The 23,946-nt window shown below is 36.8% G+C and overlaps 1 protein-coding gene across 5 annotated transcripts in view; it reads right to left on the bottom strand.

The window, feature by feature from the left end:
- LOC122629616 (protein CBFA2T3) overlaps positions 1–23,946 on the bottom strand; it is a 34,794-nt gene that overhangs the window by 8,111 nt on the left and 2,737 nt on the right. The window contains exons 4-7 of one of the 5 annotated variants that reach the window (XM_043813227.1): positions 22,244–22,441; positions 10,258–10,694; positions 3,685–4,175; positions 2,435–2,581 (exon numbers count right to left, since the gene is read on the bottom strand). In XM_043813227.1, coding sequence (XP_043669162.1) covers positions 2,435–2,581; positions 3,685–4,175; positions 10,258–10,666 — 1,047 coding nt within the window. In that variant the 5' untranslated portion in view covers positions 10,667–10,694; positions 22,244–22,441. Of the gene's footprint in view, positions 1–2,434; positions 2,582–3,684; positions 4,176–10,257; positions 10,695–13,658; positions 14,102–15,124; positions 15,356–19,691; positions 19,934–22,243; positions 22,442–23,946 lie in introns of those variants that run through there. The other 4 variants (XM_043813238.1, XM_043813249.1, XM_043813258.1 and 1 more) reach the window with 4 other exon arrangements.

Raw genomic sequence — 23,946 nt, 5'->3', positions numbered from 1 at the left:
AGAGAGAATGAAGAAACCCCCTCTCTCAAAAAAAAAAAAGAGAGAAAAATGAAAAGGAGGAGAATGAAGGGTAGAATAGGATGGAGTGAACTAGGGACTGGAAGAAGAAGAAGAAGAAGAAGGAAAGATGGTTTTGTATCGAGAAGAGTTTCCAAGTTCCGAGAAAGGTTTTTATGTTCGTCGTTCTCTGCGTTCGATTCGTTCATCTATCTTACCCCCTCGCGAAGCAGACTGCTAAGCTCCCAGCAACGATCGAGAAGTAGCCTGGGAAATTAAAACAGGCTGCCAGCCGGTCAGCTTTCGCCGTGTTGATTTTACTCGATCCTCCTGGGCTTGTTGAGCTCTCCTCTTCCTCTTTCTCTCCCTTCTCTATCTTCTCTACGGTACTAACCATAGAAACTAACACGTGTGCACGCAAGTAACATAAGCGCAATCCAGTTGGTCCTGCCAGGAAGGATGGACGTTGATACACGTGACGCCTATCTAACCTCCTTTTACTCTGTTAACACGTGAACGTATTCTGTACGTGATCTTCTCGGATGAAAGGGCTTTTATAATTCTATCACTTCCTTCTCCATGGTTATTCTTTGTTAATTTTTCAACTCTTTTTATATATCGATCGATATAATTAGAATCGGCGGAGATTGACGTTTCTTATATCTTGATATAAACGATTTTTATATATTATTGATAATTAAAAATTTTATATATATATATAATATACATATATTAATATATATGATATATTTATATTTACTTTAATTTTATATTATTATTTGAATTATATTATGTTTATATTTTTTATTGGAATAATTTCATATTATTATTTACTTTCAAATTTATTATATCATTGATTTTATATTATTATTAATTTAATTGAATAAGTAATATTGTATTAATTAATCGTAATATATTTATTTTCTCTCTCTCTCTCTCTCTCTCTCTTTCTCTTCAATGAGAAATGAAAATCAATAAAAAAATCGTGAGACCAAAATATTCTGTAAATTTCATAGATCGTAGAAAGAATTTTGAATTGGCTAGTGCAGCTTGTGTTTTCTTTTCATTGATGCAGTCACGAAAGGATGTCGTAACGCATATAAATTTGTAGGTCGCCAGGGGGTCCAGGGACAAAACCAAGAAAGACATCAACGACACGCGACGTCCCTTTAAGGGGCTACGCCGGCTTCTGAATAACAAACAAGGATTGTAATCTTAGAGGAGCGCATCCACGTTTAGAATTCCGCGTAGTTTCCTTCGCATATGTGGAAATAAAGATCGGTCACGTAGAACTTTAGAGATACCATTTAACAGTGGTCTCCTTCTCATTCAAAAGATATCATTCTCCATTTTTATAAGTCCTTCGAGTTTATAGTGAGCTCGCAAATCGCGTTTGGTAACATCGATGAGTTCATAAAAATTTGTTACAATATTTATTGACTTTACTCGTTTATCTGTATCTGTCAGATAACAATAATTATATGTATTTATTTTCTTTTTTTATTTTTCATATAAAATTGTATAGGACTTTTATAACTTGAAAGATCATTGACGTATATAATTTAGTGTTGATATATAACTTAGTATATACCTATATAATCTTAATTTTATAATGTAGGTATATAATTAAGAAATACATCTTTAATATATGTATCTATATTTCCTTTTCACCTGTGCCCACTGTTAGTATTGATATCCAACCAATTAAAAATTCCACCAAAAATGTTCCAAAGATAAGGACAAATGTACTACAGTATTAGTCAAGTGATTCGTTCGTTTATGCATCGTTACGTGTTTTACCAGAACGTATTCGTGTTACAGTGATTTATGATCCCCGTGGCTGCTCTAATAAAGCACCCCGCTCTTTATGGGTCAACCGCCACTATTATTTTCGTCGAACCCTCTATATCGTCCTCGAAAGCCCAAAGGAACGCGCCGTACCGGCCATTAAAATGGTTCGAGCTACTATGTTCTCCTAACGATGTCTCGCGCTAACTCGAAGCTAAAAGAGAGTTTACTTGTATTCGTAAATCACAATCTTTCGTATAATTTGCGGACATCGAGTAGTATTAAAAAGGGCCTTGCTAATACTTGTTTTTCATTATTAATATCATGTAGATATATATATATATTTAATCTTGGTAAAAATAAGAAAATTAGTATATGTAATATATATCTTATGTTATATTGTATCTCTTATATTATTTTATCTTTTAATTTTCTTAAAATTTAATTAAAAAAAATATATATATATGTATATATATTTATGTATATGTACATATTTTAGCAAATTAAAAATTAATAAAAAAGAAATAACTTTCTTGTTCGCTGAAAATTTCTCTGTTAAATTTCTTATAAATTATGTACATATTTTTTTATTAATTTTTAATTTTAAATACTTTATATCGTTTAACGAAAATTACTTATAGATACTCACCTGATTACTAGCTCTAGCAGCAGTGTTCAAATCCCTTTGTAAGGATGGTAAAGTATGTTTCAAGTATGGCAAAACGAATCCCCTCAATGGAAAGTTCGTAGCTTCTTGCAAAGCAGAGTGAAATTCTTCGGCAGTCATAGTACCACTCTGTAACGCAAAAAATAGAAAAAAAATACGTAGGATTAGAAGGATCTAAATAGGAAGGATTAAATTCATCCATTATCTTTTTACTATTTATCAATCAATTCAATCCACAGTTTTGATCTTACGTTGATCACGTGCTGCGATCGCTATGCCGTCACGCACGGTTACCAGATGTCACGTTTCCTGAATCGCATGCAGCCTCCGTGCTCGAACGTTCATACATTATGTAGGTACTTTAAATATTTACAATCGGCTTAGCGATATGTCGACCATCGATTGTCCTCGTTTTGCGTTAGGCGCAATTTCCCGACAAAAGATTTAACAGTTTAAGTGCAAAGTGTTTTATTAATTTCTTTTATTTTTTCTTCGATCAAATTTTTTAAATAAAAAATATGTCTTTGAGGAATTTCGAATAGTTATATAGAATATAAATAATAGATAAATCTTTTACTTAATTTTTGGATTCGATAATTTATAAAAATAGATGAAATTTTAATAGAATACAATCGAGTCCATTACACGCGATTTGTTTAATAAAATATACCTAATCGAAATGGAATATATAAATCATCGGATAACAAGGATTCATTTATAACGCTTAAATATTCGTAGGATTAGTACTTTCGAATTGAAAATTGATGGAACGTTCGGGACGAGTGCCATCCCTCTTTTCGTTCCTCTCGCACATGTTCGAACTCGTCTTAAGGATGCACTTAGGTGTTTCTGCAGCACCAGCACTGGCACCAGCAGTATTGCAGCAGCGTCGGTCCATTCTATACGTTTTCTATGGTCATCCTCGTCAGTTGGTAGATACGCGTATGTTGATTTAGCGCTACGTTAGATGATTGCAACGAGTGCAAGATGATGCGTGCAAATGTGTACTTAGTAAGGCATATCAAAGAGTTCGCTGTCTATGGTGTTACCATGGACGGTATAATTAAGAAGAATGATCAGTCTTTATAAATTCATACGGAAGAAAAATAGAAAAGATGATGATATTCGACTTATGAATTTTGAATTATTCATCTTCTACTTGAAGTAGGTACATCAGGAAGGAATGATAAAAAGATATATATATATACACACACACACATATACATACGTACCAAGAGAGCAAGTACCAAGGTCCGTACAGTGTCTCCAGTGTCGGCTGATATATCAGTTGCAAATTGTACGAGCGTACCAAGTAGCCTTTTGAGTTTTCCATGACCAGCAAAGACCCCAGTGATACACCTGACGCCATTTGACAGAAGTGGACTGGCCTCTACCTGTTCCTCATTTCTGCAAGTGGCCGAAGGTCCACCTGTGGTAGAGGCAGTAACGGTAGAGGTCGAACCAGCTGATGTTCCGGTTGACGTTCCTCCAGTGGATTCCTCGAGATCAGATTTGAGAGGATGCGAAGACATGGGACTATCGTTGTCCGATGACCTGGAGCAACCCAACTGACCTTTGTACTCCGATCGAGAACCATTGGTTTGAGTCTGTGGTGTGTTGGTAGTTGGCAAGCCATGTCTTTGATGATGTTGAGAAGACGGTGAGAGTGCCTCAGGATGATTATTCTCTTCCCTCGTTGTTTTATCTCTGCTGGTAGGACTCGCTGAAACGAAAGTCTTTTCTCCGTTCTCACGTAATGCCTGTTGCTTTTGAATAACGCGACATCAGCGACATAGGTATAAGACTAACTATGCATTACCCCATCTGTTTTCTTTTCTTTTCTATCATTTCTTTTGTAATGAGATAAGATTATAAAGCAACTATAACTATCAATGAAAACTATCGATAAATCAATCTAACATATATTGAAATATGTAATTATTAACAAACGGCATGTTGTGATCCGTCACGTGCAACATGAGACACGCTACAAGTAAGGGAAACGTGAAAGACAAGTAGGATGAGAATCCTCATCGGGGAATATTTTAAGGCACGTGCTCGAGGCGAAACGAGACGAGACGTGGATGCATCTGTGTATACATATATATATATATATATATATATATATATATATATATATATATAAATCTATGTACGTATTATGTATGCGTGTATGTGTGTATAGAGGGAGTCCTTCGTTCTCGGTCGCGTGGGTGCAGCGGATAACATGCAATTACGGGCCGTGTCATCCACCTTGTCTTGTTCCCATTCTATGTTCCGCACGTTATCTCGTAGAATGCCTCCGGCCTCGTGGCATGCGTGGCAAAACGGCGGCAGCGACGGCCGATAACGAAACGTTACAGCCGTACATACCGACGTTCTCCACCTCCTCATCATCATCATCTTTCTCTTTCTCTTTTTCTTCTTCCTCCTCCTTCTCTTTCTTCTCCCCGTCTATTTTCTTCGAAGCACATCGCTGACAAACGCAGAAGCGTAGAGTCGGAGAAAAATGGCTGATCTCAATGTTACCCGTTTTAACTTTATCAATATCTTCTCTGATTTCTACAGTTTTCCAATATGTTGGATGAGGGAATACAATAATATTCATATACTTTATTGTAAATTTTACTTTTCCTATCTCACCACTGTTTATTTTTTTCTTCTTCTTTTCCAGATCAATCAAGAAAATTGATTTAGCCTTTCAGTATAGTTCCTTCAATATTCTCTACGTAGTAGATGCGTGAGAATGTAATCGTAGGTGAGTCCAGGGAGGAACCATATTCGAACGAGTAAAAGGAGAGAGCTCTAACGCTAACGTGTCACTACCACCTGACGCCGGTAGCCGGTAGGTAATTACCTGTACCTGAACTCCCGGGAAACTAAACTACCTACAGCTTATGCAATATGACGGGTGCAAGGTGCACAACCTCTCAGATCTCTCTCCCTCTCTCTCTTTCCCCTTTTTCTCTCTCTTTCATTCTCTCTTTCTCTTCTCCCCAACCTCTTTGCTAGAAACATAGTACTTGTGATCAACATAACGCATAACTTTAATGTAAGTGCATGTACGTAAATGAGGTTGATTAATATCTGCGATTAAGGGATCCCTAGAGAAATGATTCATAAAAATTCTCTTGGAACGATGTTAGATAACAAAGAGAGATTCAAGATTTCTCTATGGAATCGACTATGTACTGCCTTCCTCTTGATTGCTCGCAATCTATGTGATTGCAACGTTTACTCTATCTTACAAAAATCAGGATGTATTAAATGGTTCATTTTTGGCCAGTTGATATCTAGCTTAAATTTGATCGTTTCGTAAATAAGATGAAAAATTATATTACAAATTTAAATCCACTTCGTTCAAATATGACGAACGATCAGAATTTTTTTATCAAGATTCATCGAGTTCTCTGATTCCATCGATACCCAATGTACCATCATCCCCATTCATAACATCCTCGCCCTAAATTCTTCAGACAGGGTCCTTTCTCGAGGTCGTCGCTCGTTGCGCAGGCTCGTCGTTCGTCTTCTCTCCATACGGCGAATATATGAATTTCAGGAAAGGTATCCAGTGAGGTGACGGTAATGGTACTGCTACTGCTGCTGCTGCTGCTGCTAGTACTGCTGCTGCTGCTGCTGCTGCTGATGTTACTATCCCTTCGACCAGCTGTTACTTCCGGCAGAGGTTCTCAATTCCATAACGATTCTCAAATGTCGAGATTCAGGAGAGGTCTGGTCGGACTTAGCCAAAACAACTCATGTGAAATCGAAGGACCATCTTTTGTTACACGAGAAAGCCGACAAAGCAGTCGAGTTTCGTTCACCCTCACCCTCGTTTCTCTTCTCCTCCCTTATACCTTTGACTTCGTTTGTGATCGATAGGACGCACGTGTGCCACCTGACTGAGAATCTCTGCTGGAAGTAAGTACGGTGAGACTCAGCTGTCGCCTCCTAATTGCCGGGACAATGCAACAGATGGCTTTGATCGCAATTCCTTCCTTCCTTCCTTCCTTCCTTCCTTCCTTCCTTCCTTCCTTCCTTCCTTCCTTCCTTCCTACCTTACTTACTTACTTACTTACTTGCTTGCCTGTTTCCTCTTCCTTGCTCCTGGTTCTTCTTCGTTGGTTTGCCCTTTTTTTCTTCTTCTTCTTCCTTTCAACCCCCATACTATCTACTCTCTACTATTTTTACTTTTCTTTCCTGTTTGATTCTATTCTTTCTATTGTTAACTTTTCTGATCGATTCTATCAGATTTCCAATTTTTAACAATTTCTTATTAACTCATATCGATAAATTTGAATCTTGCAGGGTTTATACAATTTTTAATCCGCTGAAGTAGAATTTCTTCTTTCCTTTTTCTAGTCATATACATATATATTGTCCTTATATTAAAGAAAAAAAAAAAAAAAAAAACAATCTCAAATAAAAATGAATTTTTAGTAATCCTTAACGTACTTATCCTTGGAAATTTAAGGAAAGCAGAGCTTTTCGAGGTAAAAGAGATAGAGAGCATCGAGCGTTAGTTCGTTGAAAAAAGAACGAACGTGTTCTCAACTTGAAAAAGAGAGAAAGAGAAAAAGAGAGAGACCGAACTCGTCTCCAGTCCTCTCTTTCTTTCTCTTTCTCTCTCTCTCTCTCTCTCTCTCTCTCTCTTTCAACGTCATAAGCATATCCAGGGAAAACGAGCGGTGGCAGCGTCGTGGTAGGGCGACTATCGCAAAATACCTCGAACGGCGGCGAACCGGGAATGCCGACGGTGTACCGGATATGATATCAGCCTGGAGCAGAATCCCGGTGGAAGTGTCGGACGTGCCTTATCGCGTCTGGACCAGGCAGTCAGGCAGCGCACGAAGCGACCTAACCAACACACCGGGCCAGAGCCAACCGGCTTGACTGACTGCTTGCAGGAGTTTCGCTATCCTCTCGCTCTTACAAAACGAAGGAGAGAGAAAGAGAGAGAGAGAGAGAGAGAGAGAGAGAGAGAGAGAAAGAGAGAGAGAGAGGAACATCCTGTGATCGTGATTCTCTATCTCCTTTCTCTCTCATCTCGTTTCTCTCTCTCTCTCTCTCTCTCTCTCTCTTTTAGCTGACACGATGTATGTATATATGTGTATGTGTATATGCGTGTATGTATGTAAACATACGCGTTGCACCTCCTCACTCAAGGAAAACGAATACACACCGGATTCTCGCCCCTGTTCCTGCCATATCCACTCGAAGGATTTCGAAACGGATGCATCCAAGTCCATTTCTCGCGATCGAACCTACGAAATGTGCACTTTCGGAGAAAGCTTGACGGCTCAAATAGGAAGGGATGTCCAATTCGATAAATTGATCGATTTAATTTCTTTTTTTTTCTTTTTCTTTTTTTCTTTTTCTTTTTTTTTTTTTTTTTTTGAAGTAGAAAGGGGATATATATTCTCTATTTTCTTCGTGGAAACTTTTTCAATCCTGTAATTTTTCAATTTTGTATTTGTTTTTACTAATCAATTTCTTTGATTAGAAAGTTATAGTATTATTTATATTAATATCTCATTGTATGTATTATTATTAATATATACTGTATTATAGTATAATTATATTATACCATATTATATTACAATTCAATATAGATATATTTATATTATAATACAGTATAATAATATAGTATAATTATAATATAGTGTAATTATATTAGTATAAAAGTTATAAGTATAACTTGTCGTTGAATTAATAAAATATATAAAAAAATTATTTGTCACTTCACATCCGAAATTTGTAGCGTATTTCAACAAGTTTTTTTCTTTTAAATAACAGTTTACATAAAATGATTTGTCTTTCAAAATGAATATTTCTTTTTTCGGAAAATCTCGCGACGACAGGATAGAGCTTTCGTTTTCGTAAAAGCAATATTTCGTTGGTGGCCAAGATAAATAGAATGAAAACAAAATACAAGAATATGAAAAAAAAAAAAAAAAAAAAACAGAAAACAAAAAAGAACAAAAATAGAAACGAAGGAATTGCATCGGCGTAGCAACGGAAATAAAAATTTTATCTCCTTTTTTTCGCATGCACGAGTTTAATCCCGTACGTTTCTCGTCCGGATCGAGAGATTTATCGTGTCATGCGACACGACGCGACCTCCGGACGCACGCACGCCGAAAAAAAATATTCGCGTCAGCCCGTCAGATTAGCGTCTCTTTGGACGACGTCGCGGATGAGGTGGTGGTTGTGTGTCCGGCAGTAGACTCGTCAACAAAAAAAAAAAAAAAAAAAAAGAAAGAAAGAAAGAAAAAAAAATACTCGCCCAGAAGATAATGAAAAACTATTAATATTAATGACGGGAAATGCAGTGAAATTCACTGATAAAATTAATGAAACGATTAATAGAATTATATTCGTACGATTAATTGGAATAAAATAATATAGTATAAAAACAAATTGATATAAGCCACAGTGGAAACTTTTAAAAAAGATATCGATTCATCTGCAAAATGAATTTTCTTTGGTTATAAAAACGTTACCACGTTTTGAATGACAAAAAGGACAATTTTTTCGTCGACTCGACGTACGAATAAATAGGAAGAGGGAGAGAGAGAAAGAGAGAAAGAGAGAAAGAGAGAGAGGGAGAGGTAAAGATAGAGAAATAAGGGTGGGGAGAGCCGCGAACCGCGAATGATTCCGCGTTGACGGGACTTTGATGTGCCAAGAGAAGAGATATAGGAAGAGAGAGAAAGAGAGAGAGGGAGGGAGGGAGGTTAGAGGAGAGAGAAAGAGAGAAAGAGAGAAAGAGGGAGCGACAGAGTGAGAAGGCTTTTTTCCTGAGCCATTTCCAAGGTAGCTGCGGGCTCTCACTCGTCCAGATAACCAGTTCGGTACTAAATGTACGATTTGAGCGAGAGAGCACACCCGCGGAGTGAATATACGGGTACCATCATGCAATATTCCGAACTAATGTACGACGCGCTCACAGCTAAGCCCAATGCTTTCCTTGGCGAACGAGGAATGTGGAAAATGCTCTCTATCCTTTTTCTCTTTTCTGCTCTTTCATTCTCTTTCTGAGTACATCGAATGACTAGTTGTTTGAACGTTTATCTTCTATTTCTACCCCTTTTTGCAGCGATCTAACGAATGAGATTAAAAAAAAGAAAAGAAAAGAAAAAGAAATAGATTTTCATAAATCATATGACATCGTTGTCCTCGATAAAGATTTTTCAGGATTCGTTTGTAAATTATAAAGTTGAAATATAATCGATGATTCTTTCCTCTAACTCCAGTCTATATATCACTATCTCTCTATCTTTTTCTGTTTATCTGAATTTATATATTAGTATATGTATGTATATATATAATAAATAATATTTTTCATAAATATTGTGATATAGTCCAATAAGATTTATCTACTTTTTCGAATTTATTGATGGAAAATATTGAACTTAAGTTGTTGATTTCTTTTCTAAAACTCTAAGCTGTGTATCTCACTATCTTTCTCTCTCTCCCTCCCTCTCTCTCTCTTTCTTCCTATATATCTGAATTTAATATAAAAAAGATAAATGTTTGCATGGAACATATAATATCATTTAACAAGATTTTGTATGATTCATCGATAAGAAAATATTGAAGTTGAATCGATGACGCTCTCGTAAAATTCCATATATATATATATATATATATATATATATATATATGTCTTACCATACACATACATATGCGCGCGCGTATATGAATGAGTATGTGTGTGTATCTTTCTCTATCTAAATTGACACGAAACCCATAACTATCTTTTTCTTTTCATGATTCACCTGAAATGTTAACATTAGACTCACCCTTATTTTTACTCTTGAGGTCGAGGTCTACCGGCAAAGGTTCAGGTGTCTGAGCCGTACTACTGGCCACAGCGGCTATTGGGGTAGACGGATGGCAGATAATGGCAGAGCTTTGAAGAGCATTCGAGGTCGAGGACGTGGTAGGTACAGTGGTGGTTGTAGGGGTACTTGCAATGGTGGCTGCTATTCCCACGGTGGTCAGACCATTGCTGTTGCAATTGCTGGATGTCGTTGCAATGACGGTCGTCGACGTCGCTGTCACCGTTGAAACGACGACAACCACGCTCGTCCCACTCGATCCCCCTGATGTTACTGAGACCTGCTGAAAGCCGCAACATTCCTTTGCCTCTTCCTTAACCTTGACTTTCTGAAGGACCGTCGTACTAGCCACTCCACCGTCCACTTTCATGCTAGCGGTACCGCTCGACCCTCTCGACCTGACAATAAATATTATCGGTTCGTATTAACGTCTAACGTGATCGTTGAATATTTCTTCGTATATTCGTCTTTATTTTAAAAATCATTCATAATATCTAATAACCGTAAAAATAAAATTTCAACGTGGTTTACTTGTCTCCTAATTACATATAATGATTATTAATCCTTTAACGAATGATCCACGTTATTAAACGAAAATCAACGTTATTAAAGGATACATATCGAGTAAATAATGACAAAATTACATGTATTACATACTAAATTATATTGTATGTTTTATAATGTTAACGTATGTAAGAGTTAAGGAGAAATCGATGAATATTACGATAAAATTCTACGGAGGAAAAGCAAATACCTACGTAATATATTTATCGATCATTACTGATAGATCTTTCTCTCGTTCATTTCTTTTTTAACAAACGAGAAAATTTCTCTCGCGAGAAGACTCATTTTCGTACGAAATCGAATCACAGCCGTCCTCGCCTACCCACTGAAAAACGACGGAAAAACTAAACGAAAGGGGGAATCCAAAGGTGTGTGTATCTATGTCATCGTAACCACGATTCGTATTTGATTGATTCCATTTCGCGAGTGGTGGTCACATATTTCGTCTACGTGCTCGACAACGGGTTACCCCGTCGTGCATACCGATGGCCGTTTTAATGGAATTGGACGGACGTTAGTTCGTAAAACTAACGGGGGAATCCGTCACGATTCGTCGGCCCGTTGTTGAATACCTAAATCGTCGATATTTAATAGGAGAAACACGTCTGGTGAAAAGTAAAATGAGAATGGTTTGAAATAATCGATGGAAAAAGAAGTCTTTCGATAAGGAAGAAAGAGATACGAAATAAGAAATTTGTTTTTTCGATCAATATGATGTAATATTTCTCCTTAGCTATGTCGAAAGAAGTAACATTAAAGGAAAGAAAATTAAATGGAAGGAAAGCAGGAAGTAATCTTTAAGATCCACATGGTGCACCACTCCGAACCGGTGGAATTTTATTTTATTGACGCGCAGCAGCCCTGCCAGCAGACTGCCTTCGGTGCCACATGGTCTCGTTATTAACGTGAAATGCAAACGAGCCCTTCGTTTCGTCCAAGAAACGGTCTCTCTGATGGCTCGCTATAATTTTTACTGCAAAATTGCATCGCCAAATCGCCTCGAATTTTATACTGCAAGTTTGCTAACCATTCGATAAAGAAGACACTTCTTATCTTGGTCATTTCAAAAATTTCGAGTAATTCCAATCGTTATTGAAAAAAAATTGCAAAATTATATATCACCTTGGAAGAATACTATTGATTTTATTATACTTATATACCAATTTTTATATATCTATTTAAAAGTATCGTCATAAATCCTAATCCTGTAATAATATTGGCTACCTGACTCTGGTCGAACGATCTCATAAATCAATTTCTGTAGAATACAGATAATAAAACATCACTCTTTTCCACACATGCACGAAGAAGATATACACACGCACGCACATACACGTACACATATACGCGCGCGCGCGCGCGTGCGTACATATCTGACATATTTTTTCCCCGAAAGAATTCACGTTACGTTAGAACAATACGTGCACGCAACTTTTATTGTAACAGATGGTTATTATTTTTGATCACCGTGGGTAGAGCCTATCGTCTTCTGTTGTTACAGATGTCCGCCATTCCTTCGTCATCGGGCGAACAAGTGTCGTACACTGTGTTTGCGATCTCCGTCGCCTATTTTACGTCCGTACAGCTGCGATAAAGCCAATCTGTTATGTACATTGTACATCTGCACGGGCGTCTAAGCTTAATGGACGAATTTAGCGGTTCGACGTGACGTAGCAACGGCTCGTTCCTCGATTCCTCCATTTCTACTGATTTACGAATTTCCTCTTACAGTAGATATAAATCTGATTTTCACATAAAAACCTTCTCTTGCAGTTATACAAACGATAATTATTTCTTCCAGTTGATTGACTTTTACGTAGAACGATTAGGTATATAAAGGGTCATTGTCGTAATATACGTAACGATTACGAAAATTATCTGTATTAAATATACGGATCAAAATTTGTTTCTCGCTTCATCACGAAATTACTTGATAAGTGAATTTTAATCGTTAACTCATTCAAATTTACATGTAAGAAGGAAGCCTTGAAGAAACGTGACGATCGGGATATCGAAGTTTGCCATTGATCGACTCTCAGGAAAGAAGGTTGGGGGAGGAAGCTTGATGAAAGCCGTAGAGCTTTGGCCTTTCCCTCGATCAGGGTTGGAGACGCACTCTGGCAATTCGTTAAGACGCTTAGTTAAGCAAACAAGAGCATACACACAGTTGCTGAAAAGTGATATATACACTCACGTATAAGTCTAGGTATTTTAGCGTAGATCTTATACACATATCTCTGTGTGTATGTATGCTATAGATGTATAGGTACGTGCCACCGGTAGAAAATCCATGGCTCTCGCGCACGTAATCGCACACAGCTGCGACCCTTTCGCGCGAAGGCTTCTCTCTCTGTCTGTCTCTCTCTCTCTCTCTCTCTCTCTCTCTCTCTCTCTGTGTCTCTCTTTCTCTTTCTCTTTTTCTCTCTTTCTTTCGAATTTTCCCTTTTCTTTTTTATTATTACCATCCGTTTGTTTTTCTTCCTTCTATTCCGTCAAATTTGATTTTTTCCTGAACCCTTCGCCAAACAAAAACACGAAATAGAAAGTGCTCCCTTATTTCTTCTTCAATCTTTTATCTCTTACATCTTCCATTAATGTTCTTATAAATTATTAATTATATTATGATACCTATTAGATTTTTTCTTTTCCTTTTCTTTCTTTTTGATTTCCTCAAAAATCTAACAATTCGCACCTTAAAACGTAACGAATGAAAACATTTGCAAGTTTGTTTTTTTCCCAAAATTTTCAAGTGTCCCACTAGGTTCGGTCAACTTGGAAATGAAGTTAAAAATACTCACTTTGTTTTTCACGTAACAGCTAAAGCTCCGACAGATACATCGCGTTCACGCAACTCGCGGCGAATGAGGCGCGTGTTCTCGGCTTTTCATCGTAAGGGAGAAAACCAGAAGCTTCCAAGAGTTAGAGAGAGAGAGAGAGAGAGAGTTAGAGAGAGAGAGAGAGAGAGAGAGAGAGAGAGAGAGAGAGAGAGCGGTATCGGCTCGCAACTTCGCGATGTGTATCTCTCTCACTCTCTCTTTCTCTATCTATCTATCTATCTCTATCTATCTATCCGTATATCTATCTCTCCTTCTCTCGACAAACGATCTGCGCTTCCTCGTCGACGAGAAGTTTACAACGAGGGCCAGATGGAAACGCGTAAATCCTTCGAAATCCGCGCTCGTTTTACCCCGTGGCAAGCTTCGAGTTAGCGAGTTTCAACTATCCTTCGAATTTTTTTTATAATTCATCCAGTGAAAAGAAAAAGAAAAAAAAAAAAAAAAGAAAATAAGAAAGAAGAAAATTCCTTCGAGTATTACTTCTACGCTTTTCCATCATCTACTCTATTATAACTTTTAAAATACTCCTAGAACATATTTCGATTAAAAGAAAAAACAAACATCTCTTGCATTTGTTCGACTTACTTCTAACGATATTTAAAATTAATCGAGAAATATCGATTTGATGAGGTACCTACGGCGATTCAAGTAAATTCCTACGAAAGGAGACAAAACGGGATGGTTGGAGGAGATAGAGATGGAGATGGAGGGGTAGGGGTAGGGGAAGGAATAATCGCAGTTCGATCGTGCGACTCCGCTTTTTGAAGGAAACGAGCTTCGGGGCATCGCGTCGTGCCGAGCTTATGTTTATACATATGTCCCGCACATGGTACGGCGCCTGAAGGAGGAGGAGGATGAGGAGAATGAGGAGGAAGAGGAGGTGGAAGAGTTGGTAGTGGTGGTGGTGGTGATGGTGATGGTGATGGTGGTGGTGGTGGTGCTAGTACTAGTGCTAGTGCTGCTACTGCTACTGCTACTGCTGCTACTGCTGCTGCTGCTGCTGCTGTTGCTGTTGCTGCTGCTGCTGCTGCTGGTGCCAACGAAGGTGGTGGTAGAGAGCAGGAGGTGGAACTGTAGGTGGAGGTGGAGGTTGGAGGAGTACTGAAATTTCCAATATTAGAACGGCCAAGCGAGAGGCAGGCCAGATGTCTACCGTACTGACTGCCGAGAGACCGACGTACGTTCAGCTTGGTTTCATTACAAAAATGTCACGCACAGCCACCGCGCGTCGCCCCGGCTCGCACCGCCGTTCGATGATGCGTTCTCTCCTCTTTCACCACCCCCAACTCACCTCCACCTTCACCAACAGCAACAGCAGCAGCAATAGTAACAGTAGTAGTAGTAGTAATAGTAATAGTAGTAGTAGTAGTAGTAATAGTAATAGTAATAGTAATAGTAATAGTAACAGTGGTGGTAGTAGTACTCACTAGTACCACCCCCGGAACCTCCTTCCGTCAACCACCACGATCGAGACTTTATAGACAGCGTTCCGATTACGATGTGTCTTCTCGTTTCTTTCCATCTTCTTCTTTTTTGCCTAGTTCATATACTTTCTTCCATTTTCTTTTCTTTTTATCCTGTCATTCTGTTACCATATTGACGTTCAAAGTCTACAGGCATCGTTAAATCTTTGTTGAATCTGATAGATTAATTAAAAATGATTTTATAATTAGAAGACGACTAAAATTGATTTGTATAGATTTTAATAATAATATTTTTTGCTAATAATTGATCGTATAAAATCCGTATAGCATAGATATGTCAAATAATAGTAACTTCATCGTATAAAATATTGGTATAATATAAACATTATAAATGATAATACTATAAATGATCATATAGTATTATTATAATATAAATGATATGATGCATCTAATGACAATGTCATAGAATTGCGAAATTGTGAAAAATAATGTAATAATGTTTTTATCTTTTATACATTAATCTGCAAAAGATATAAAATATAATATTAGATTTATTATATAAACTAAATAAATTACTTCGTATAACTATATAGATGATCACGAGTAATCGTGAATGTGGCTGTAAATTTTGATTGAAATGTGAAATAATCGAAGGGTCAATCCCACGTTTGTAATATGCATACGTTGAATATCGACATGAGATATAAAGAAAAATATATTGAAAAGCAAAGCGACTTTTGGCTCTAGGGGTTAAACGCAAAACTATTACACTGTTAACGTAACGTTGAAAGGTATGTATGTACATATATACAATATATACGTAGGTAAAGATAGGTAGATAGGTAGGTACGTAGGTAGGTAGATAGGTAGGTAGGTAGGTAGATAGGTAGGTAGGTACGCGTACGTTAAAGCTCGCCTCGTTACAAAGATGTCATGCGCAGAAACGTCAGTTTCCCGGTTGGTACGCGGTTACGTTTCGTTTTCTACGCGTGTTCTATGTCCACGATGGGCTCGTCGGCGGTGGTGGCTTGGCGTTTGAGCGTTCATGCGTAGAAAAATCTTTCAGAAATGAAAAAGTAAAAAGAGAGAAGAGACATGCCTGCCAGGCGATGTCCTGTATACAACATTTTTTTAGAGCTCGACAAATCGAATCAATTCATTTTTTTGTCGCTAGTTTAATCAACTTTTTTTTTAACTTTTCAAAGACTCCGTTTATCTTTCCTTTTCCTTTTTTTTTTTTTTTTCATACTGCTTTATCATAATTTTGGAAGAGAAGATTTTTACATGTTCAACGAGTGAAAATTCACTGATATAAATGGTGGGACTAGGATCGGAGAAAGGTAGATAGAAGGAGGGCTTGGGACGAGGAGAAAGAGGAGAGGAGGAGGAGGAAGAGGAGAGGAGGAGGAGGAAGAGGAGGAGGAGGAGGAGGAGGGGAAAGGGGATAGGGAGGGAATGAAATTGCTTTGCGCTTAATTGCATTTAGACCGGTCTTCCCTTCACCGACGTTTAAGCGCGCAGTACCTGACAAGTCCAGCTACGTACCTGTCATCGTCATGTCGTGGCACCACCGAGAACACGATTTCGTGGTTTTCCTGACGGTTTCACGCAAACCCATATTATTAAACGCACTATCATTTAACGCGTTCTCGTAGGAAGAGAGTGGCGCATATGCGTATATTTGGAATATCAAATGAAACGATAGTCCTTTAAATCGATCGAGGATTGCTATTGGATCGTACGAAGATATCGAAACTTTAATCAATATGATTGACGATCGAACGGTGAATGTTATATATAACGAATTTTTGATTAGTTAATATAAATAATGAATATTAGTTGACAAGTTATAGATCAGATATATATAATTATGTTTATTGGTTTTCTTTAGAAATTATTATTCTTTTTTTTTTTTGTTTTTTAATTTTCCTATTGGAGAAAGTGCCATTTGTCTAATTAACACCTTTCTTCGAGGAATCAATCGATCGGCACTTAATATATCCGTGGAAATATCGAATGGCGAGCGCAGGTGCGTTCAGGCTGCAGCCGGTTCGTCAGTGTCAGTGAATATCGTAGGATCTAGCCGTGTCTAAGTGTAGGCTCGTTAAACGCTCAAACACGTTTGAGTATGCGTGTGACACTATTCCAATACGTCGACAAGGGTCTACCCTTTTCTACCTCCTCTTCCTATTCCTCCTCCTCTTCCTTTTCCACTTCCTCCACCTCTTACTCCTTGAGGAAGTTCCTCGTTCTTCTAACAGTTAAACTTCAGTAAGCAAAACTTTCTCGAGAATTTTTTATGTCGACGTCAGAAAATTTACAAATAACTTCTTCTTCTTCTACTACTTCTTCTTCTTCTTCTTCTCCTCCTCCTCCTTCTTCATTTATAATTTGTAATATAACAATAAAAATAAGCGTGGATTTGTATCTATAAAGTAAAAAAATGGAAAAACAATTGTCCTACTTGAGCCCTGACATATACTTTGTGCACAAAGGAGCCTGTTTTCGTTTGTTGAAAATTGGATTTAAACCGCTGGCGGTCCGCGTCGACGATCACGAGAGTGGAAAAGAAGAAAAGAGAGAGACAGAGAAAGAGAGAAAAAGTCGAAACATTCAAACGGTATTTACCAGGCTGATACCGGAAGGTACCAAACAAAGGAAGTGAAGCATAGCTCTCTCTCTCTCTCTCTCTCTCTCTCTCTCTCTCTCTCTCTCTCTCTCTCTCTCTCTCTCTCTCTCTGTCGTGACTCTTGATTCTCTTTGAGCCACGGAAGCTGCCCACAACACCTGACTGACTCGACGGACGCATATACGGCAGGTTCAGCCGACAGCAGCACCGACTGTGGGGTGCAGAGGTTGCCGAGGGGTTGACTGGGTCGAAAGAGAGAGAGAGAGAGAGAGAGAGAGAGAGAGAAAGAGAGAGAAAAGGAAGGAAAGGAAAGAGGTAGAGAAGCGAAGAAGAGGACGGAGAGAGAGAAAGATTAATAATATAGGAAAGCCAAAGCCATGCCACCCTCCAACAAGCTTTCCTCTGCCTCTCTCTTCTGTTGCCAACAGTTAATCGATATAATACTTTGGTATAACACGCTAACGCCAACCCGCGTGTGTCTCGCTCACTTACGTGTACTCTTGCAGACGTATACACACCTACATATACATCCGCATATATACGCATACACACACACGTATACGTTCATATATTTGCGCACACGAGCGCGCGCGTACACGTGTGTATATATATATATATATATACATATACAAGTATGTGTGTGTGTGTATATATATATATATATATATATATATATATATATATACATATGGACGTATTCATATATAAAAGACATTTTCTAAATACCTGCGATCAATTCAAGGATTAAAAGCTGTATTTCTCGTATCATTTTATAAACAAACCGAAAAATGTCTGTTACATTAAAATTACTTTCTTCTTTTTCGGAAATAACGTTATCGCGTTTAAAAAAATTTTTGAATAATTTTTTAAAAATCAAGAGAATATATATATATATATATTTTCTTTTCCTTCAAAATAAATTTTAAACGTTGATATGTTTATCACATGTGCGAAATAAGATAGAACGTTCGTTAAAATGTAGAATTTTCACGTTTCTCGAAATTTGGAGACTTTTAATCGAACTCCCGAGCTCATTACGAGAGCTCGTTAACGGCAGCTCGACTACTAGCCAAGCGCATGTGTACCTGACGCGTTTCTTGCGGTTCGTTATTAAGTTAGTCAATTTTAATAACGCTTAATCCGTGCACGAAGATAAAGTAAAATAAAAGTAACTAAATATTATTACGATTTAATTCATTTTATTACCAACCATGTACTAATTAAATTACTTCATTTATACTTTCAAGACATTATGAAATATATTTATCGATTCGCATTGTCTTTCATCAAAAAAAGAGAGAGAAAGAAAAATAGATGGTGAGAAAGAGAAAGAGAAAGAGAAAAAGAAAAAGAGAGAGAAAGAAAGATTCTACAGGTGTACGAATCAAATTTTCTCTATAGTTAATCATAATAAGCAATATACATACGCTTCGAATAACGTAATAGCTTGCAAAAGAATGCATTTGACAGTTTTTCTCTTATCTTTCTTTTCTTTTTTTTTTTTTTCCTTTTTCTTCTGAAGAAAATCATAATTTCTCAAGAATTCTTTTACTGCAGCTTGTGGGTAATTTTCTGATTCTCTCTGTCTCTCTTTCTCTTTTACTTTACCTTCAGTTCATTTTCCGTCTCTCTCTCCTCTTTCTCTTTATCTATCTCTGTCTCTCTTCCACTACGTCAGGAGACACGTGCGTGTGCGCGCGCAAACGCCTACGGATATGATTTTTCGGCCTTTGCTTATCGTTCATCTTATCTTATTTACTCTTCCCTCTCTCTTTCTTTTCTTTCCTTCTTCTTTTTCTTCATTTCTCTCGCAAAAACTTTATCGTCTTTTACATCGATAGAAGAATATACGTGTGTGTGTGTGTGTGTGTGTGTGTGTGTGTGTGTGTGTGTGTGTGTGTCATGTATGTATATATATACACGTATAAAGACTTTTCTCACCTGTGCTTTGATCGACGCGATTTCCGAGTCAGTTTTGAAGTTTCCAAAAAATCCAGCAATTCTTTCCAAGATCAAATAGAAAGCGAGAAAGGAAAACAAAAAAAAAAGAGATAAAAAAACAAAATAATAATCACCGACTCGAATAATTGTTAATCACTTGAATCATCGGACAGTCGAATTATCTCACCGATCTACTTCATAGTGCACTTTATTTATTTATTTATTTACTTTGCTTTTTTAAAAATAACACTAAGCCAAATTCAATTTTCGAGAATATAGAATAGAAACAGCAAATGATCTAGTTCTTTTTTTTTTTTTTTTTTTTTTTTTTTTAATCAAAAAAGATAATACCCGTGATGCTAAATTGGATAAAATCGATGGAATATTATATATTCGTGAAAAATTAGAAAATAATCTTTTTTTTTTAGAGCATATATATATATATATATATCTTTCTCTTTCTATTTCTGTTGCGAAGATTAAAATGACATTCGAATATGAAAACACGAATGAAAAGAACAGAACGTGATACGCGCACGGCTGTCGGTAGCCGACTGAATGTCTCCGCGAGTGAACCGAAAGGACGAAGTGGTGGCGGCAAAGGAAGAGGAGGGAAGGATGATGGTGAAGAGAGGGAGAGATGGAGGGAGACCGAAGAAGAAGAGGAGAAAGAGATGGTTTGCCAACCTTCAGCAGGGAACCTCCGGCTGGTCTCAACCTGCGGTACACATTTCTTCTTCTCCTCTTTTCTTTTCTGTCCTCCTCTTCCTTTTCATTTTTTTTTCTTCATTTTCTCTTATTCTTCTTCTCCTTCTTCTTCTTCTTCATCTTCTTTACCTTCTTCTTCTTCTTCTTCTTCTTCTTCATCATCTTCTTCTTCTTCTTCTTCTTCTTTAACTCCCAGACACACTATGTCGCCTAAGGGGAACTCGTTGTACCGAAATAGTGATAGAAATTCTCACCGAATGGTCTGCACCACTTTGATTTACGTTCTTAGACTTCCTTTCATTTTGTTAGAGATTATGATTATGATTACGATTATGATTATTGTCGTTCTGAGACTTAATTTTTAAAGTGGATTAATTGAGAATTGATTTTCTCATAAAAATTAAAATAAACTTGTAAAAGAATAAAATTAAGAATGAATTTGATTTGATTGAACAAGCCATCGTCATTATTGAAGATTAATATGAAGTTTTGCTTTGTTGGATCATTATTATAATTATGATCGTTTTTAAAGAAGATTTAGTTTTTGAATAAGATTGATCGAATTATCATGAAAAATATTGAAACTAATGAATGTTTTCTTTTTTTGGGGGGGGTAATATAATTAATTTCCTTTCATTTTTTTTTTTTTTTTTTTTTTTAACATACGTCGAAAAGCTTTCAAGTTGAACAATCAGAGATCGCGAGAGTTTTCGACTGGAAATTGGTAGATTCTGCTGCGCTCGAGGTTTCATGTAACGCTTGGGACAAGAACAGGTGGATTCTGTGTACTGTGAATGAAACACACGAAGTGTTTCTGAATTAGACGTCAGCTTGACTAGATATGTAATTTTATAATGGTTTGTACATTTTTCTCTTTTTTATCTTTTTCTCATATAGTTATCAACGTACGTGTATGTGTATATATGCATGTCAATTCAAAAATATCTTATCGCACATATCTATGCAGACATATATATTCCAAAAATATCTAGGCACTTTGAAAAGATTTTTTAAAACTTCCTACAAAGAAACAAGTCCAATGCTGAAGACTCAAATCCGTCGTGTTTCAACGGAACCAAAATATCTGATCTCAGTAACATTGAGTTATAATTATAACAAGACTATAAAATTATACAAATCATCGAAATATTTGAATCAGAAAATATCATATTAAAAAAGGTCATATTTCACGAAAAAACAATATCATATCCTTCATATTCATATCGTCATGAAAAATCAAAAAAAAAAAAAAAAAAATCAAAAAATAAAAAATAACCACGTAATCTCATTGACCCTTACATTTCTTATTCGTCTAGGTAAGGTCATGGTGTGATATGAACTTCGAGAAATTTTCTTTTCTTCTCCTTTTTTTTTTTTTTTTTTTTTTTTTTTTTTACTTTTTCTTTTTTCAATAAGAAAATATCATTCGAGAAAAGAAAAGGTCAGGGTAACAAACTCGTGACTTCGTTCTTATTTTTTCTTTCTTCTCTCTTTCTTTCTCTTCAGTTATCGGAAATGATAAGGAAAGGATCCAAGGGCGCGATCGACGACGTTCTCGGCACCCTTCGGATGACGCGCGAGAGATGGTCAAAATATAGGCGCGCACACGGCCTCCTATACGCGGATATTGTAAACGGGCCAGTGTGTTCCTGACGTGTCGATATATTCTCGCGAAGAAAAGCCCTGCTGTTGAAGCTGAGAAATAGCTTGCTTTCACCACCCTCCCAATCTCTCTTCTTCCCTCTCTCTCTCTCTCTCTCTATTTCTCTCTATCTATCTATCTCTCTATCTCTCTCTCTCATACTCCTTCTACCCTTCCAACTCACCCAATCCTCCATACTTACCTCTATCCCAACATCCAGGCTCACCTCGCGAGAGGGCACACGTTCACCTTTGTCTATCTCTCTTTACTTCTCTCTTTCTCTATCTCTCTCTTGATCTTTGTCTCGCATTCCAACACTCCTTCCATTAGTTTTCTCCAAAGAAGAACCATCGTTATCCTTTGCAAATGTGACTGCCAGGGAGAATATGAGTTTGACATTCTGTGAACATTTGAATAGATATTATTTTTATATTACAATTTAGAATATGATTATTACCGTTATCTTAAATCTCTGTTAGTCTCCTTTGACTTTTTATTAATTAATTCTTCTTTTTCCTTTTTGTTTTATCCGATAACAATTATATATTGGATTGCTCAATAAGTAGTTATGAAATTTTATATAAACAGAATACTAACGTTGTTTATTTAATGAACTATCCAATTTAATTTGAAACTTATAAGTTATAAACGTGATATAAGTTATATTAGTATATAACTATACCATACTAAATATAAATATAGTATAATACATTAAATTATTCAATCACAATTATCTTAAATAATTCAATATCTTGTACTATATAATATATTATACTAAACCTAGTATATTTATACTATACTAAATATAACTAATTATTAAATAAATAAACTTAACATAATAAGATTTTAAAAATTGGTGTTATACAGTTAAAATTGTTATAGATGGAGAACTTATAATTTTATTAATTCGTGAAATATTGGTGGTATCTACGAGAGTATTGTTGGTACCGTAAGGGCACGTTCCTCGAGATCGTCGCGCGTTCCTCCGTCGAGCTCTCTTCTAGGTATTCAGTTGGTCGTGCTCGCGCGCGCGCACGCCCAGCCCTGTCCCATTGTTGTACGTATTATTAGCACTTCGTCACGCTCCTGTCATAGCCATACGCACACTCGTAGATACCAAGCGAGATTCCAAATTCTCGCTTCTCGATTCTCGATTTTCTCGTTTACGAGCCCACCGATCTTCTTTTCTTTCTTTCTACTTTTTTCTTTTTTCATATATACGTATATACCTGCGTGTGTATCTTCTTTTCCAAATCTTGAATCGTAATCTCACACGTCTGTTAAAATTATTCATCAAAATCTCATTTATGCTAATACTATAAATTTGTAGGAAATTCAAAGGAAACGATGAGCAGTTTATCGAATCGTTTCGTGTCTGACATAAACCGCGACATTGGATTAGCGCTGGCGCTAATAACGAAGCGCGAATTAGTCCAGAAACTAATCTAAGTTTTGGTTAGGAGCTCTATTTTGTCGGCAATGTCAGAGAGAGAGAGAGAGAGAGAGAGAGAGAGAGAGAGAGAGGGAATTCAGTTCATTTACACGGCACAATCGTGACTTCTCCTTGTGAAACCTATAGACAATCTTCTCGGCCCCCGTCTTCCGAAATTATATGCTTTGGAGACTTTCGATTAAATACAACTTGTCTATACACTTTTATTATCGATTTACGATTCACCTGCTTGTAATTCTCAACGTCGATGGTAAATCTCGAACTTTTTAATTCGTTCGAGTTATATCGACACGCTCGATTATATCGAAATTCTTAAATTTAATTAGAAGTTGATGTAACTTATCTACGTATTTTTTATGTAAAGTATTAATGACACAAGAATTTCAAATTTTGCGGACTACAGTACTTTTGTTTCAGAAAACTATTTAATTTAATTTAACGAGTCAAAAAAG

Source organism: Vespula pensylvanica, chromosome 1 (assembly GCF_014466175.1).
Source record: "Vespula pensylvanica isolate Volc-1 chromosome 1, ASM1446617v1, whole genome shotgun sequence".
Lineage (NCBI taxonomy): Eukaryota > Metazoa > Arthropoda > Insecta > Hymenoptera > Vespidae > Vespula > Vespula pensylvanica.
Note: the sequence above shows the minus strand (reverse complement) of the source record. Positions and strands in the feature narration are given on the sequence as shown.